Below are 16,705 nucleotides of genomic sequence, written 5' to 3'. Positions count from 1 at the left end.
TTTGTAGGCACACGTATTCCTTGTCTTATGTATTGTAAAGCTGGAGAACATAAGAAACATGGACGGCCGGGCGCGGTGGCTCAAGCCTGTAATCCCAGCACTTTCGGAGGCCGAGACGGGCGGATCACGAGGTCAGGAGATCGAGACCATCCCAACATGGGCTAACATGGTCAAACCCCGTCTCCACTAAAAAATACAAAAAACTAGCCGGGCGAGGTGACAGGCGCCTGTAGTCCCAGCTACTCGGGAGGCTGAGGCAGGAGAATGGCGTGAACCTGGGAGGCAGAGCTTGCAGTGAGCTGAGATTCGGCCACTGCACTCCAGTCTGGGCGACAGAGCGAGACTCCGTCTCAAAAAAAAAAAAAAAAAAAAAAAAAGAAAGAATCATGGACTACCTATTTGAAATTTAGAAAAACTATTTTTAAAGGAAACAGAGCAATTTTTTTTTTTTTTTTTTTGAGATGGAGTCTAGCTCTGTCGCCCAGGCTGGAGTTCAGTGGCTCAACCTCGACTCACTTCAACCTCTGCCTCCTAGGTTCAAACAATTCTCCTGTCTCAGCTTCCCGAGTAGCTGGGACTACAGGCGCCTGCCAGCACACCCAGCTAATTTTTGTATTTTTAGTAGAGATGGGGTTTCACCATGTTGGTCAGGCTGGTCTCCAACTCCTGACCTCAGATGATCCACCCACCTCGGCCTCCCAAAGTGCTGGGGTTACAGACATGAGCCACCACGGCCAGCGCAGAGTAATTTTATATCTCTTATTTAAATTGAATATATATTTAAAATTTTGTCTATACTGAAATAAAAATTTTGCTCATTGAAATCTTCAACTTATAAATATTAAATTTGAAACATGCACTCTCAATGGTTCAGAATTATTGAATATTGCTAAGAAACTGATTGTCAGACTGCTGCTTGAAAAATAGAAGTTTCTAGATATTAAGAATAGGTAGGAATTTCTGTAAACCTGAGTCATATACCAGGTTGTAATGGGAAGAACGTGCTCCTTTTCTAGTCCTGAATCTCCTTGTAGATAGTATCTTTTGATGCTTCTTGTAATTACACACTTCGCCTTGTGAGCTGCAGGACTTAAATTGCAATATCCCACAGCTTTTAGCAGTTGCATTTTCAAATGTGAACTAGCTGATTCCATTGGGTGACACTTTCAGAAGCCAACAGTTTAAGAAATATGTTTTATGATTTGGGTTTTTTAAAAGATGAGGATCAGACTTCTAATTTTATAGAAAATAAAGAGAATTTTCATTTTTCCAGTCTTAGAATAATATAAAAGAAACAATGTATACTCAAATAGATAAAAAATATATTTTCTCTCACATTTTTGCCCAATACCAAAAAAGTCTAATAACCTCACATTTTCATGAAACCACAAATTATATTTTCTTAAAGCTCTGTTATAATTCTTTGCAAGGCCAATTTCCAGCATTGGGATTCTGTGGGAGACTTTCATTTAAATTGGACCTTTTAAAAACCAAGTAATCTTATTTTTTTGTACTTTATTGTATAATTTGAGCTGTTATGATTTGCTTTACAATTTTGATAACTTTTGGCAGTGTAGATATTTCATAAATAAGAGAAAAATAGAGACCAGAAATAGAAAGGATGAAATACTACAAAAATTCTTCTCTTGTGGTATTTCCAGTAGCACTTAAAATAACATAAGAAAAAAAATACTGTTGTGAAGTATGTTTTAAGAAGCATTATGACAGCAACAGGAATGTCTTTAAATAGGTACAGATTTGTGTTTTCTATACTTCTCTATGCAACTCTTCTGAGGATCAAAGTTTCATTTTAAATCAGTGGGAGCTCAATATTCAGGTCAACCCTACATGAATACAGGGCAAGACAAGAATTTTGGGTCAAATGATGGAATTTTTAGTGCCAGTTTTCATGCAAATAGTGCTGTGATTTATCTTAAAAAATGATGATTCTGGTCCCATTTTAAAAGAACCTCTAGGTAATTTGTGTTTGTTTTGGTTTTGCTTATCTTTTCCTATTAGCATTCATTAAGTTACACCGAACTAGAATTCTGATCTGTTTTATCTGGGACTATAATTGATGGAGTTACAACAAAATAAGTGAAGGAGATATCAATTCTATAGGATGGATCACATTAGAAACATGTCTTCTGTCTATTGAAATTTAAATAGCTGGCCCCTAATAGGCTCTTAACAAATGTACACTTGATTAATGTTTATGTTATAAGAATAAATCTTAACATGAATTGAACCCTAGTTATCACAGTTTGTAATATGGTTTTCACTGTTTCAATCTTTGCAAAATTATGCTTCTAAATACAACACAATCTAAGAGAATGTGTCTGTATAAAGTTTTTTTTAACTGCAGTAATTGCTTTCTAGCTATTGTTAAGGTGAACTTTGAACTTTTGTATAGCTATATTTTTTTAGAATATGGGCATATAAAATAAGACATTGAGAATTTAATAAGACAAAAAGAAATATGATTTTTAAAAATATGTTTTTTCAAAATATATTTGAGTCCTGCTTTAAAAAACAAGATCCACTTAGAATAGATAGTTAATAAAATATAACTTGTCATAAATGAGTTATCTTCTATTGGGTAAGGAGAGATGAGAATGTTTTCTGTGGGAAAGAGACATGTTGTTGATCTGTTCCAAGCAAGACACTTTACATTTTGCTTGAAACAAAGCAATATGTTGTTTATATAAATTTTTAAAAATCATGTAATGACTGTTATTCATAGATGAGGTTTCTAGAATTACTTTTAGAAATGTCAAAACAACTTCTATAAGGGATTCTTCAGTAAACCTTTTGAGCACCTCTAATATGCTGGACACTTTGGTTGAATAAAAAAAGAATAGCAATTAACACACAGTACAATGTAATGGGGAAAACAAACAAGTAAGCCAACAATTAAAATACTGTAGGCGAAGTGCTAATCAAAGAATAATATGGAGGTAAGGAAGAAAGTTGGTAACATAACCTGGGGAGAAATAGGAGAATAAGGAAAAGGGTTCCAGAAGATGTGACAGTTAGAAGGTTTTTGAAGTAAAATGAAAACAGTCTGTGCAAGGACACATAGTTATGAATGAATAAAAGGTTGGATTTTACCTGAATTTTGGAGAAAGAAACAAGGTTGAGTGTAATACATCTGTAGAAGTTGGTGAGTGAATTTAAGAAGAATGAAAATGTAAAGATACAAGTGTGTAACAAATGAAGTCTAACCTCCTTACCATGGCATTCTGCAATCTAGCCCCACCTACCTCACTAGGCTAATTAATACTTCTGCCTTTCTCCCAGTTCCAGAAATGTATACTTCAAACGAAATCACTTTCTCAGGTATCATGCGATTTCACTTCTTTTTGCCTATGTTTGTGACACTGGACTTCTCTGGGTTGTTTCTGCCCTGTTCATTTTACTTTTCTCTCTTTTTTAGCACCACTAGTAACATAATATCCATTTAAACCATCATTTCTATATAGAATTCTAAATAGAATTGGCTATTACATCGCATGTCACCCCACTGCACAAACACATACTCCTTGAATACTATCAAAGCACCCTTATAATACTTCATTGTACTTGTCTTCCCTTGTATGATCCTGAGTCCCATGAGGGTAGGGATTATAGCTTAATCATCTTTAGCACCAAGCACAATACTTGGCATGTAATTAATGCTCTGCTTCTTTTAGAAGAATAAATAAATTATCAAAGGTCAATGGTTTGGATCATTGGAAGATAATGCAGTATGAGTAGAATAAGATTGTACCTAAGAGAAATGAAACAATGTTATTTATACAAAAAGATTATGCAATTTAAAAGTAAGATTTGTTCTTATTTAACTTGTCAGTCTAGGTAAAATATACTGGATTTAGGAAATATGAGCCTTTGATCACTGGGGAGATATTATCTATAGTGAACCATGCCTTACTTCCCAGCCCTTACTGTGCTTTGAATAAAGTATTCACCATTTACCTCTTTTTGCCCTGGTTCTGATTGTGAAATTGGCTTTTGTAGATATCTTGAAATTAGGAAAGGTGTACTGTAGGAAACTCAGCGCTATTTAGGTCATGTATAAATGAATTAATTGGCATTCTGTTTTATGCATTACCTCCATTAGTTAGTATACTATGAATACATCTTTAAGTGAGTGACCTCCCTTACGCAAGCTGCTGAAGAATCAAGTCGATCCTGAAATGAAGGACCCAGCCTATACAAATAGTGTCCAGTTTTGTTATATTGTTGAATTGATAGTTCAAATAAAGTTTCAGGAGGGAAAAAATTTTCTTTCACTTTGTAAGGTTATTTTTCTCTGCTTCTCTTTTATGCCAAAAAAAGTTCTCAAAAGTGGCAGAGAAACTTCCCACCCACACAAAGACATATTCATTTATATTATATGTATGGATATATTATATGTATGTATAGTCACACACACTTAATGATGGGGATGTGTCCTAAGAAACGTGTTATTGGGTGATTTCATTTTTGCATAAACATCACAGCATATACTTATACAAACCTAGATGGTATAGACTACTACACACTTAGGTTACATGATACAACCTATTGCTTCTAGGCTGCAAACCTGTACAGTATGTTACTCTACTGAATAGGCAGGTGTAACAAAATGGTATTTGTGTATCTAAACATAGAAAAAGTACAGTAAAAATATAGTAGTATAATCTTATGGGACTACTGTCATACAGGCAGTCTATGGTTGACCAAAATGTTGGTGTTCCTATATAGTACATGACCATATATTTATATGTGTATGTGTGTGTGTGTGTGTGCGCGCGCTATCCCATACAACAATAATCAAGAATACAGATCAATTTTATCTGGCAATGTAATGGACCAAAGCAACATTCAAAATAAGATAAAATCTAAGGCAAATATACTCATTCTTTCTCTTTAATTCATTCTAAAAGGTGTGATGAAAACTCTTCTGTAATGATGTCATTAGAGTTACTATATAAAGTCTTTTATGGAATTCAGACTGTTAAATGTATTATTCTTTTAATGTTATGGGCTGTGAAAAATTAAACAAGGAGCATTACAGCTGAGTTTCACTACACATTAATTATTTTAATCGACTGTTTCTTAAATGAATATCTGATAAATCAATCTTGCAATTCCTCATGCATGCTTAACTCAGTATAGACACTTAAGAATCATTATGCTGTGAGAGCTTTAATACAAATTCAAAATCGTTATAATTAAGATCAAACTCTTACCTGATGCTCAGTTCTAAGCCTTTTCATCTTTATTTGAATTTTCTTTGACCCATACCTTGAATGTAACATTATAGTATCAATAGGCAGAATATATCATCAAGCAAAGCATCTTCAATATGTTGAGAAAAAATATTTTGTCTTCAGAGCACAACATAAAAACTGGCCTTAACTGACATTCTGTATAAATAGTCATCACCCCTTGGAATTCTTTAAAGACATCAGTTCTCTCCTGGTCACTGCCATGAAGACAAAGAATGCTTTAATGACTCTATTGAGGTTATCATTAAAATAAAGGAGATTTGCAGACATCAGCTATAAATCACTATAAAATGGCCGGTGGGTAACCTTTGACACAACTCATTTGAAATAAACCCGGGATGGATTCGTAGCCTTTGGCTGAGCCAGTAAGTGGGCTAAAGGTCTTTTCCATCCTCTCCTTCATTTCTTGCAGTATTAGTTCCTCTCCAAGTGACTGGAAAGGAACTGGATGTATATAAATTGACATGTGTATTAAGTTGAAGGCAAATAGGTCTATATGAATAATAGTGTTAAGGATGTTCATGGTGTTTATTTGAAATATGTATTCTTTTGATATAAATTTTAGGATTCTGAATACATTTTGAATTTATTATAGCTACTTTGTTAAAATACTTCATGGTTTAGTGTCATAAAAATTTTGTGAGGGTCTCGACCAGTAATACTCAAATAGAGCATTACAAGGCCCCTATCTATGGGGTATAAAAAAATTCTTCAGAATTAAAAAGAAATTACGTGATTGCAGTCTAAGTTTTCAAAGCAATTATTACTTAATGATTATTTTTCCTATTGGCATTTAAATAATAGAGAAGCAGCTTTGAAAAGTTGCCTAAGCTTACACCTCTGTGACTTGGGTTCAAGTCCGAGGCTTCTTAAAGGTATGACTGTTAGCAAATTTTTGAATATCTTCAACCTCCTTCTCTTTATCTGTAAAGTGGGGTTGATGATATCTCGTATTCTTGCTGTAAGAATAAAATAAAATATATGGAGATGTTTTGTAACTTGTAAAATTTAGATGTCAAGGAGTAAATCGTATTAGAAAATCAGCCCTGAAAAGTGAACTGCTATATAATAATTTAAATTATTTTTAAAAGTTAGAAGTTTTTAGGTTATGAAATCCACTAAACATACTTTCATAGTTTTGTAATGTTTAACTTACTCTTCAAAATGTTTGTGTAACAAATAGTGTATTGGGCTTTAAGCATTTATTTCTTCTTTAAAAACTAGCTTTCTCCATGACAAAATTGCATTATAAAATTAGCATTTCTTTTGGTGTAGGGAGAAGTTCTCAGGTAAAAATATGTAAAAAATATATAATGTATAATTCCTGTATTCAAATAGACTTATACTGTGCCTTTTATTTATTCACTAATAGGTTAATTAGAAGAAAAAAGGAAAAAACACTTTAAGTCAATCATAATGACAAATAATTGATTTGATGACTATGTTGAGGAGGGGAAAATAATCTTTAGGTCATTTCTAGTAAAAATTCATCTAATCCAAAAAGCAAATTTTTGAGACTTAATCTTCCAACAACTCATGCCCTTGATATATTTTTGTAAGTTTTCAGACTCTTCAAGAAAAAAAAAAAAAAGGTGGTCTAAGGATTCACAGAATAAGGAATTGATAACTTTATGAAAAGTTAAACACCTAATATCCAAAATTCAAATCCAAGAGTCAATCACTTTAGTGACAAAGAATTCAATCTAAATAATCCAAATGAAATGAAACGCAAGAAAATTTTTTCCCCATAAAACTCTTCCCTCATGACATTGTTTTAGATTAATCATAATGATATTTATTTCACTATCGAAGTTTCCTAGGCACTTACATTGCCTTAAAATGTTTTATCTTCTAGTGTATAAATTTATTCTCTCTCATGACTTATCACTCTCTTGGGATAGGTCTGTGTAACAAATTAAAGAATTAACCCACCACTTGGGGGAAAAAGAAGAGACGGGTAGATGGCACAACTGTTCTAATTTTGTGTTCATAAAGGAAAATTGCTAATTAAGTGGCCTTGTTGTCTGGGGAAATACTCAAGGTTCGTGATCTTGTGCTAAGGAGAGCAAAACTGCGGACACATACACACGGCGTGGGTTTAAGAGCGGAAAGTTTAATAGGCAAAAGAAAGGGGAGAGAGAGAGTGAGAGCACTTCCTCCTGCAGAGGAAGGGGACGAACGAGTGAGAGCACTTCTTCCTGCGGAGGAAGGGGATGCTCAAGCGGGTTTCTGGGTTTGGGAAGAGATGTGGTCCATTTTACAGAGTGGTTTGAGGAGGTCGTATTTGATTTACGTAGGGCCCAGGAGATTGCTTTGACCAGGTGTCAGGTGTGCCATTTACATAGTCTGTGAATCTTGTATTATGCAAATGGAGTTTATCTGGCAAGTACCACGACACTCACACAGGGACAAAGAGAAGGGAGGAGATATCCTCCATGTTGAAGGTACCTGGCTTCTGGCATAGCTGCAGGCATTTACCTATGCAAGCTTCTAGCTTGCTTATCTATGCTTGCAGTTGGATTTCTCAGACTGCTTGTTGTTAGAAATGTTTTAGGGGCTGCTTTTTATTAAAGGAAAATTCCAGTGAGAACTCCTTTATCCTCACTAACTGCCTAAATAATTCTTACTAACTCCTATATCACTATTACTGTACTGCTCTTAACCTGAGGAGTAGATCTCAGTCTAGGTTAAAGCAAGTAGGGTACGAGAAGTGAGTTTTGCATTTAAATTTTATTTTTACTTATTTTTGGACTTTTTACCTTTTGTCTTCAATGACTGCCCCTTTTTCTCTGTCTGTAATGAATGGAATGAAAAGAGTTGTAGTTTGAATGTACTGACCTAGTCAAAACTCAAGTTACATGAATAGGAGGAAGCCTGTGGCTAAGTAGTTCCTGACAATGGCTTTCTTAGCAGACATCTCTGAGTAGAAAGCAGTGAGTCCCAGGGACATCAAACTTTCAACTCTTAAGAGGAAAGCAAGGGAGCAAAGTTCTGAAGACTGAGAAGAACTGAAATTCAAGTGGTGAGGAGAATTCATTACAAGAGATTTAAATATAGAGGGATACATTTTGATATTGCATATGTTCCTATTCTGTTATTCACAAGTCAAAGTAACATTTGCTGGATGTGTATGTGCATTGAACATAAACGTAAATAACTTTTGAAATGCTATAATAAAAACAATAGGAAAAACTTTGAATTTATCAAGTTAGTTATTCATTAATCTCCACTATCCATTAAACCTTTAGTAGTTAATAGTATTTAGTAAATTTTTTTCTATTCAAGGTATATGTGGGTGTAAAGAGTATACTCAGAACACTTTAAAAAGGAAAGTTTTCTTAAAGTATTTGCAATTTGATTATTTAGCCATCAACAATTCAAGAAAACAACACAATAAAATGAAATACAGTGATATGAATGTTACAGTCAATAACACTAGGGTGCTGCCTTAGGCTTCCCTAGCCTTTTCTTGCTTCGTGTTTCATTCTAATGTCTAATCCATTAAACACATACACACACACACACACACACACACACACACCCCTACACACCTGTCCTTCTCCAAGGTTCTGTGCCTTAGACAATTTGGCCTTCACTCATCTCCCAAATATAAACCAATGCATGGTTTATATCAGTTAATTGTTGTAACTGTCATTACTCATTAAACAGTCAGTTATAGTGGGTTCACCAGACTGTTAGGGATTTGTGCCATAGGAGCTGTGCATGCATGTATGTGAGCACTGGGAATGACTCTTTGATGTAATTAATTGGAGCTCGTAATAAATGACTTATGCATAATGATGCTTTCTATTATTTCTCCCATTCTGCCAGGTTGCTATCTAAAGATGGTCTATCTGCATATAACCAGACCAAACTTTTCAAAGATCTGAGAAAACATAAATCTCTCAGAGAGCCATAGATATATATTTTGAAAAGGAATTTTGGAGCCCTCTGAGAGTCCTTCAAAGTGTTTCATTTTGTTTTGTTTCAAGTTCATCAGTGTTTCATTAATATTTTCATCAGTTTTTTCCCCCCCTCAATGGGCTATCCATGCCTTCATGTGGTATTTTTACTTCTCTTTTATATGATTCCAATGGATCAAACCTTCTACCACGGATTTGCTTTGATGATGCTATATTGTTCTGCTTTCCTTTTGATAGTAATTCCTTTTGTAGATTCCAGTAGAGATGCTGATGTGCTCATTTTGTACATTTTGGTTCAGGTGGAAATGCCATTTCCAACATAGAGATGATAGTAGAATTTGATCAGCATGACTTCTATTTCTTTGTTTTATAAAGTTATATTGCTCTGTGAGCTCCTGTTTTACTTTTTTTTAATGAATCTATTCCATCATTTAACAGTTTTGTAGTTCTTGGCTTATGTTTGTATACAAATCTTCAAGTGGAACTAACAGGAAAGCAACAATGACAAATGCTTTGTAATTATAAATTTAAGGACTTACCAGGTGGTGTCAAAAACACATTACATTTTCTTGTACAAGAGCGACCAACTCCTTAATTTCTCTAAAGCATTTTTAAAAGCTTTTGGAGATTTACATTTAGAGGTTAAAAGGAGGAACTGGTGTGATTATTAACATCAATTCTTACTGCTCTATGCTTCCTTTAGCCTCTTGGTAGAAGAACTGTTAATCATTTTAAAAGATAACAGCAATCATCCAGCTGTAATGAACACTATAGGACAAAATAACCATTATTATTAGGAATTTGAAGTTGTCTGGGGACCAGAGGTTAAACAAAGTTGAATTGGAAACACCATACGTTTCCTACTGGCTCATGTTATAACTATAACTGTTCTTCATCACACATTATTATTGACACGTGTATTCCTCCCATTCTTCCTCTTTTCAAGTATAGTTAGAAAAACTTGCTCTGTGGAATTTCTATGCGTGGGTTTTCATGTGATATTGTGGGTTAAATGTCTTCTAATATGACATTCTTCTTGGTAAATATATGGAAACTGTATTTATATGGTGTATTTTTAGGACATTTTGGAAATAAAAAGTAATGTTAGATAGTTAATCTAAAATGAAAAATTCAAAAGCTAAATTAGAGATCTTAAAGGGAAAGGAGAATAAATATTAAAAGAGAAGGAAAGAAAATGTAAAAAGGAATGGTATGGCGCTATTTGGATTAATTCAAGGCAATTTTTGAAATTAAAAAGTGAATGTGGGGCCAGGCACGGTGGCTCACGCCTGTAATCCCAATACTTTGGGAGGCCTAGGTGGGTGGATCACGAGGTCAGGAGATCGAGACCACCCTGGCTAACACAGTGAAACCCCGTCTCTACTCGGGAGGCTGAGGCAGGAGAATGGCGTAAACCCGGGAGACGGAACTTGTGGTGAGCTGAGATCACGCCACTGCACTCCAGCCTCGGCGACAGAGCAAGACTCCATCTCAAAAAAAAAAAAAAAAAAAGGAATGTGAAGTATAGTTGATATTTTAGAAGCCACACTATTCTTTATTTATTTTTAAATATATGTGTGTGCTTGCGCGTATCATTTACAGCATTGAGGCATTAATTCAACAAAGTCAGAAAACAAGGAAAATATTAAGATACTAAGGGAAAGTGAGCAGGGGGCATTTTAAACAGCAAATAAAATGATGAGTACTCTTTGAATACCTTTAAATTAAGGGCCAGCAAATTAAATGTAAAGAAACATACAATTTCCACATTGAAGCACATGTCCCCAACCACACCACTAGCATCTACTTTTAAAAGAAGCAGGTATACATTAAGCAAAAGTATAAAATGGCAAATAAGGAAGCCAAATGAGATGCTAGAACATATTACCCTCAGCTAAATAAGACTTACATTTAAATGGCCATCAAGTCTAATGGTAGCATTAACAAAGCAAAAGCATACCTATCAAAGAATTCCTGGAGCTCTTTCTGCCTGGTTAACAAGGCATTTTGCAATTTGTAAGTCTAAAAGTAAGCATCTGTTCATGAAAAGGGGTTTCAAGACTATATGCTATGTAAAATGATAGACTTGAATTTTAGGAACCTACTAAATAAATAAGGAGTTGGGATGGCTAAGTAAGTAGGATTATTAATTCCTTGAGGACTAAGAAAATAATTTCAAGATTGTTAGTTATTTTTGTCTTAGATTACTTTGACTCTTGCACATAAACGTAAACCTTTTCTCCTTTAAGTTCTGCTCGGCAGGTACACTTCAATCTCTTTGTAGATCCTCATGATGTTTACTTGTTTTGTTTCTTCTAGTAAACCTCTATGGACCTGTAGCAAAGAAATGCCTTATTTGGGTAGGAGAGGTGAAAGAGGGCTCCCGCAGTACATTGAGTTAGAAAACGAAAGAGAAAGGATGAGTGTTGTGCACAAGCTAGGGAAGAGAGGTGCAGCAACAGCGCACATTATGCAATTCAGGCTGTCGTGTAACTTCCGTACTTAGGTTAATATGATTATTTCATCAGAGACGATAATAGCAGCAACATGATTAATTTTGCAACATGTTTCATGAATGCCTTTACTCATCCCCATTTGTTATTACTGCTACTTATTTCACATGAGTATTTATGATAAACATGGGGACAATCACAATTTTCAAATCATGCAGAGGAACAAGCCTGAAATTCTATTTATACACACACACACACACACACATATATATATATATATTCAGTCATTGTGTGGCTGTTGAAGAATCAAAGTATTTTTATAAATGAAACATTATATTGAGTATAAAGACAAACCGTTCTCAAAGAAGTTTAAACACACACACACACTTCCACTTAAATCTATATCTAGGTTTTAAATAAAAAGTAAGTGGACTTATTTTCTTTATTACTGACCATGTAAAACAAAAGCCTCAAAGCTCCATGCCTAAATGTCCTTTGGTTTATGGATTTCTAATGCCTGGCATATAATAGCCATTAATAAATTGTTGAAATACCATTGGATAAATAATAAATGGATGAATGTATGGATGATTGAATAAATGTATCTGTTCTTATCTGTTGCCATTAGACTGGTATACATGTGTTAACTGCCAAATAAATTTTGATTTTCAATAATTAATTTAGGTAAATATTTAAAGAAGTGGAATTTTGAGACACCTGTGATATGGAATGAGCCAAATCATCAATTAGATAATGAGAATGAATAAAGATGTGAATAAAGATGTAAATAAAGATGAAATTTAAATTCTGAAGGGTTTAATCATGTGCATGTCCTCGGTAGTGCATTTTGTGGTCTAGCAACCTACATGTGGGTATATTTCCATGTTGTGAGAAGAAGAACAGAGAAACAGAAACAAATAGAATTCTCTAGGATGCTTGGATCGCTATTATCTAGTTCTCTATTAAAACTCCTTAACAAAGAATTGAAAAGCTAAGGAGTGGGGAGAGAGAAATAACACCCCAGGATTGCTAAGGATGCTTTCTGTTTGTTAAATTATGTTTGATTTCTCTGAATCATTTGGTGTTTGTACATTATAAAATTATGACTTTTATACAATTATGTGACAGTAAAATATTTTCTTCTAGAATAAATTATTTGAAAACCAACTAAATGAAATATATTTTAACTTTATATATTTATTTTATAGTGTTTAAGTTTATGTGGAATAAGTTTATGGTGACAATTGGTATTCCCTCAGTGCATGTAAGGCTACATATTTGTTCCACATTCTTTATGCAATTTATTTTCATCTGTGTGGCAAATTGTCATTGGCTGGGATTAAGTGATTAAGGCCTCTATAGTATTTCTACTACTGTGACCACAAACTGGTATTGAGATGTTAGCTTTCAGATAAGTTATCGTAGCTGTAATTATGTAAATGGAACATCTCAGACCTATATGTTTATTTGGATTTTACTTACTTTGCCTTCTATCCCAGAAAACTAAGATTAGCCTAGTAATTGATTAGAAGAAGTTATATCATGAGTGAGCTTCTAAAACTTGTATTTGGTTATATAAAATATTATTTTCTTGTATCATGTATACATGAACTCTTGAGATTTTTCTAAAAGAATAGTCCAAACCACTCTTTAGTATTAAAGGAAATTTTCAGTGCTACATAGCGTAGAGGACAGAGAAGCACAAAACAAGTCACTGAGACAAGTAAATTTGTGCCTTAACATTTTTATGTATAAAATGGCAAATGTTTGTATTACATCATTTTATTGCAGATATATTATTTTTCATGCGGTTATTGTGTAGCAGAATTATATAGCTAGGACTGAATTTCAGAAGTTACATTCCATCAATGCCCTTTTAAATTTAAGATTAAATTTGTCACAGAAATTAAAAGAGTATTGTATGTTGAGTCCAAAAACCTGGGTTTCATTAGAACTTTCTAAGCCTTACTTTCCTCCACAAGATTAGTAATTACTTCATAGTCGTGAAGTTTAAATAAATTCTTTGGAATATTTATAATGAACCCTATAAATGTAAATTATAGCCTTCTACTAGTTAAAATTTGTTTAACTTACACATTTACTTAAACATAAATGCTTTCTTTATATTTATGATATACAAGTTTGGAGCTACTAGGCAGATAACTAAATTCTTAACTCTTACTTTGTGTATAAATGAAATAATTATGAAATATGTTATTTTCAAAAGTTCCAATTGGCAACCTCATTTAACTATTAGGCAAGTAATTAACAGGAAATTGCTTTGCTCACTGCTTGATGGTGTAGTTGATAGAAATAGTATCTTTTTCAATTATTTTTGACCTTGAAAATTACATCCTTTTATTCATAAGTAATTTATTTAACATGTTTAAATGTGTGTTTTATTTGTTACAATAGGGGTTAATCACGTTAAGCTTTCGAATTTCTCCAACATAAGATTACAAGTAAAAAACAAAGAGAAGTCTTACCTTCAGCTTTTATTGCACATATTCATATTATAAGAATGCATTCCAGAAATAAATTGTCCATGTCCATTTTATAGTTAAGATTTTTAAATTTTCATCTAGTCAAATGAAAAATAATTAATATAAAATGGGAAACTGGTGTAATTTTTGTTTTCTTCATAAATAATAGGCATTTGGTATAGCAGCTCAGTAGTAAATTATTAAAAGAACAAAATTGTGAAATAATACCATATAATGGGTCAAAATTATTTATACAGTTACCAATATAAAGATCAAGAATGTGAGTTCTTATTAATATACCATTAGCCTGGTCACACAATGGAAGAGAAGGAAAGGGCAATTTTGAATGACATTTATATCAACTTTGGAACTGTCAACCTCTATTATGTCCTTGGGGCCTTGCACTTTTTGGCTTTCAGACATCTGTGCTGCCTTGAATGGAGGTGCATACTAAGAGTTTTCAGTGGGTCTCTTGCTCTAATAAATGTTTTGAATAGTTATCTTTCAGCATGGGCAAATAATAGTTATTAGTGCTTAAAGCTAAGACATATGAAACTTCATCCCATCAGCACCCACATCCACATCATCTTCATCAATACTACCATTCCCCCCTCACTATACACTCACACTGTGTTTCCTCTCTGCTCATAAAAGTCTTCCCTGTTCCAACTCTGGGAATACAGTCCTTCTCTTTGCTTTGCTTTGTTTTGCTTTTTTGTTTTGTTTCTTTTTCTTTTCTTCACATTCAAGTAAAACAGCCATCTTTGATCCAAGTATCTCCCGAAACTTTTGCAAGAGTTATGATGATGTCAAAAAGAAGTTCTAAAGGCGTCATGACAGAAGTCAGCTTCACACAGAAGGCAGTAAACAGGCACTACATTGCTAGGGGAAAACAGAGCCTGCAATATTTACAGCTGGGTAGTAAATAGTAAAGTCCCTGACAGTCAGGATATTTAGGCTTAACTGACCAAGAGTAGATCTGGATTCTAATCTTTATTGTCCCATGGAATCTCAGTAACATTCAATTTATTATGCGTATGAATGTTTCCACTATTAGCATATGATATGTCCCAATTGTATTTTAAACACTGAGGTAATATTACATATTTTTAATGTTAACTTCTTATACAGAAGAAGCTTTTTAAAGGATTTGAAAGTCTAATAAAACTTTTTCAATAGTCTCCCTTTATATTATTAATATATGAGGCAGTGGCTCTTACGCTTAAGTGTATATCAGAATCCCCTGGGAATGAATAATTGTTAAACACAGGTTGTTGGAACCATCCTCTTAGGTTCTATGATAGAGAATTTGCCTTTCTAACAAGTTCCCAGGTGTGCTTATGGTGCTACTGTGTGAACCACATTCTGAGAAGTATTCATTCATACCAGATTAAAATGTGAGGATACAATACTTCCATACTGCTGCCAAATAAGACATCATATATAGAGATTATGGTTGAACAGGTCCATGTTTCAGATTGAACAATTTAGGGATAATATTGCCCCTATAGCTTTTTTTTTTTTTTTTTTTTTTCCTGACACAGTCTCACTCTATTGCCCAGGCTGCAGTGCAGTGGCACGATCTCACTCACTGCAGCCTCAGCCTCCCCAGTTCAAGTGATTTTCCTGCCTCAGCCTCCTGAGTAGCTGGGACTACAGGTGCGTGCTACCATGCTCAGCTAACTTTTTGTATTTTTAGTAGAGACAAGGTTTCACCATGTTGGCCAGGATAGTCTCGATCTCCTGACCTTGTGATCTGCCCGCCTCGGCCTCTCAAAGTGCTGGGATTACAGGTGTGAGCCACTGCACCCGGCCATTGCCCCTGTAGTTTTTAAAATGCTAAAGTAAACTTCTCCAAATTATATGTTGCATCAATCATGGAATTATTTTACTTCCTGTCAAGATCCTATGAATCAATATAGATTTGGTATAATCATCTTTAATTTCTTACGTATCTGACATCATAGAAGATTGCTAATTTGAATTATCTCATGAATTTTCAAAATTTATTTTACTGAAACAAACAATATAAACTGAAATAAGATGTATTACAAGAGTAATTTTTTTCCTAGTCTGTTCATGGGATTCTTAAGTGCACATAACCACAGAATCAAATAATAATCTAATAATATTAAGCCACTTAAAAATATAGACTTGAAGCCAGGCACCATGGCTCACGCCTGTAATCCTAGCACTTTGGGAGGCCAAGGCAGGCAGATCACTTGAGGTCAGGAGTTCAAGACTAGCCTGGCCAACATGGTGAAACCCCGTCTCTACTAAAAATACAAAAATTAGCCAGATGTGGTGGTGTGCACCTGTAGTCCCAGCTACTCAGGAGGCTGAGGCAGGAGAATCACTTGAACTGGGAGGTGGAGATCACAATGAACCAAGATTGCACCACTGCACTCCAGCCTGGGCAATATATTTTATATATATATAATTTGTCCTCCAGTTGGAAATCTGAAAAGAAATTGACTTTTATTCGAAACAACAGTACATCTGAGAATCCAAAACAGTGTATCTGCATGTCGCTCCAACATGTAATATGGAAGTGTTTCAACAGGATGTCCTTT

The 16,705-nt window shown here is 34.2% G+C and overlaps 1 protein-coding gene across 5 annotated transcripts in view; it reads left to right on the top strand.

Annotated features, from left to right (window-relative positions):
- The window catches only part of SOX5 (SRY (sex determining region Y)-box 5), a 1,081,658-nt gene that overhangs the window by 1,020,189 nt on the left and 44,764 nt on the right, over positions 1 to 16,705 (top strand). The window contains exon 1 of one of the 5 annotated variants that reach the window (XM_011994780.1): positions 8,937 to 9,002. The exons of the other annotated variants lie outside the window; for them this stretch is intronic. Coding sequence (XP_011850170.1) covers positions 8,997 to 9,002 — 6 coding nt within the window. The 5' untranslated portion in view covers positions 8,937 to 8,996. Of the gene's footprint in view, positions 1 to 8,936; positions 9,003 to 16,705 lie in introns of those variants that run through there. 5 annotated transcript variants of the gene reach the window in all.

The sequence above is a fragment of the Mandrillus leucophaeus genome, unplaced genomic scaffold (assembly GCF_000951045.1).
Source record: "Mandrillus leucophaeus isolate KB7577 unplaced genomic scaffold, Mleu.le_1.0 Scaffold461, whole genome shotgun sequence".
Classification (NCBI taxonomy): domain Eukaryota; kingdom Metazoa; phylum Chordata; class Mammalia; order Primates; family Cercopithecidae; genus Mandrillus; species Mandrillus leucophaeus.
Note: the sequence above shows the minus strand (reverse complement) of the source record. Positions and strands in the feature narration are given on the sequence as shown.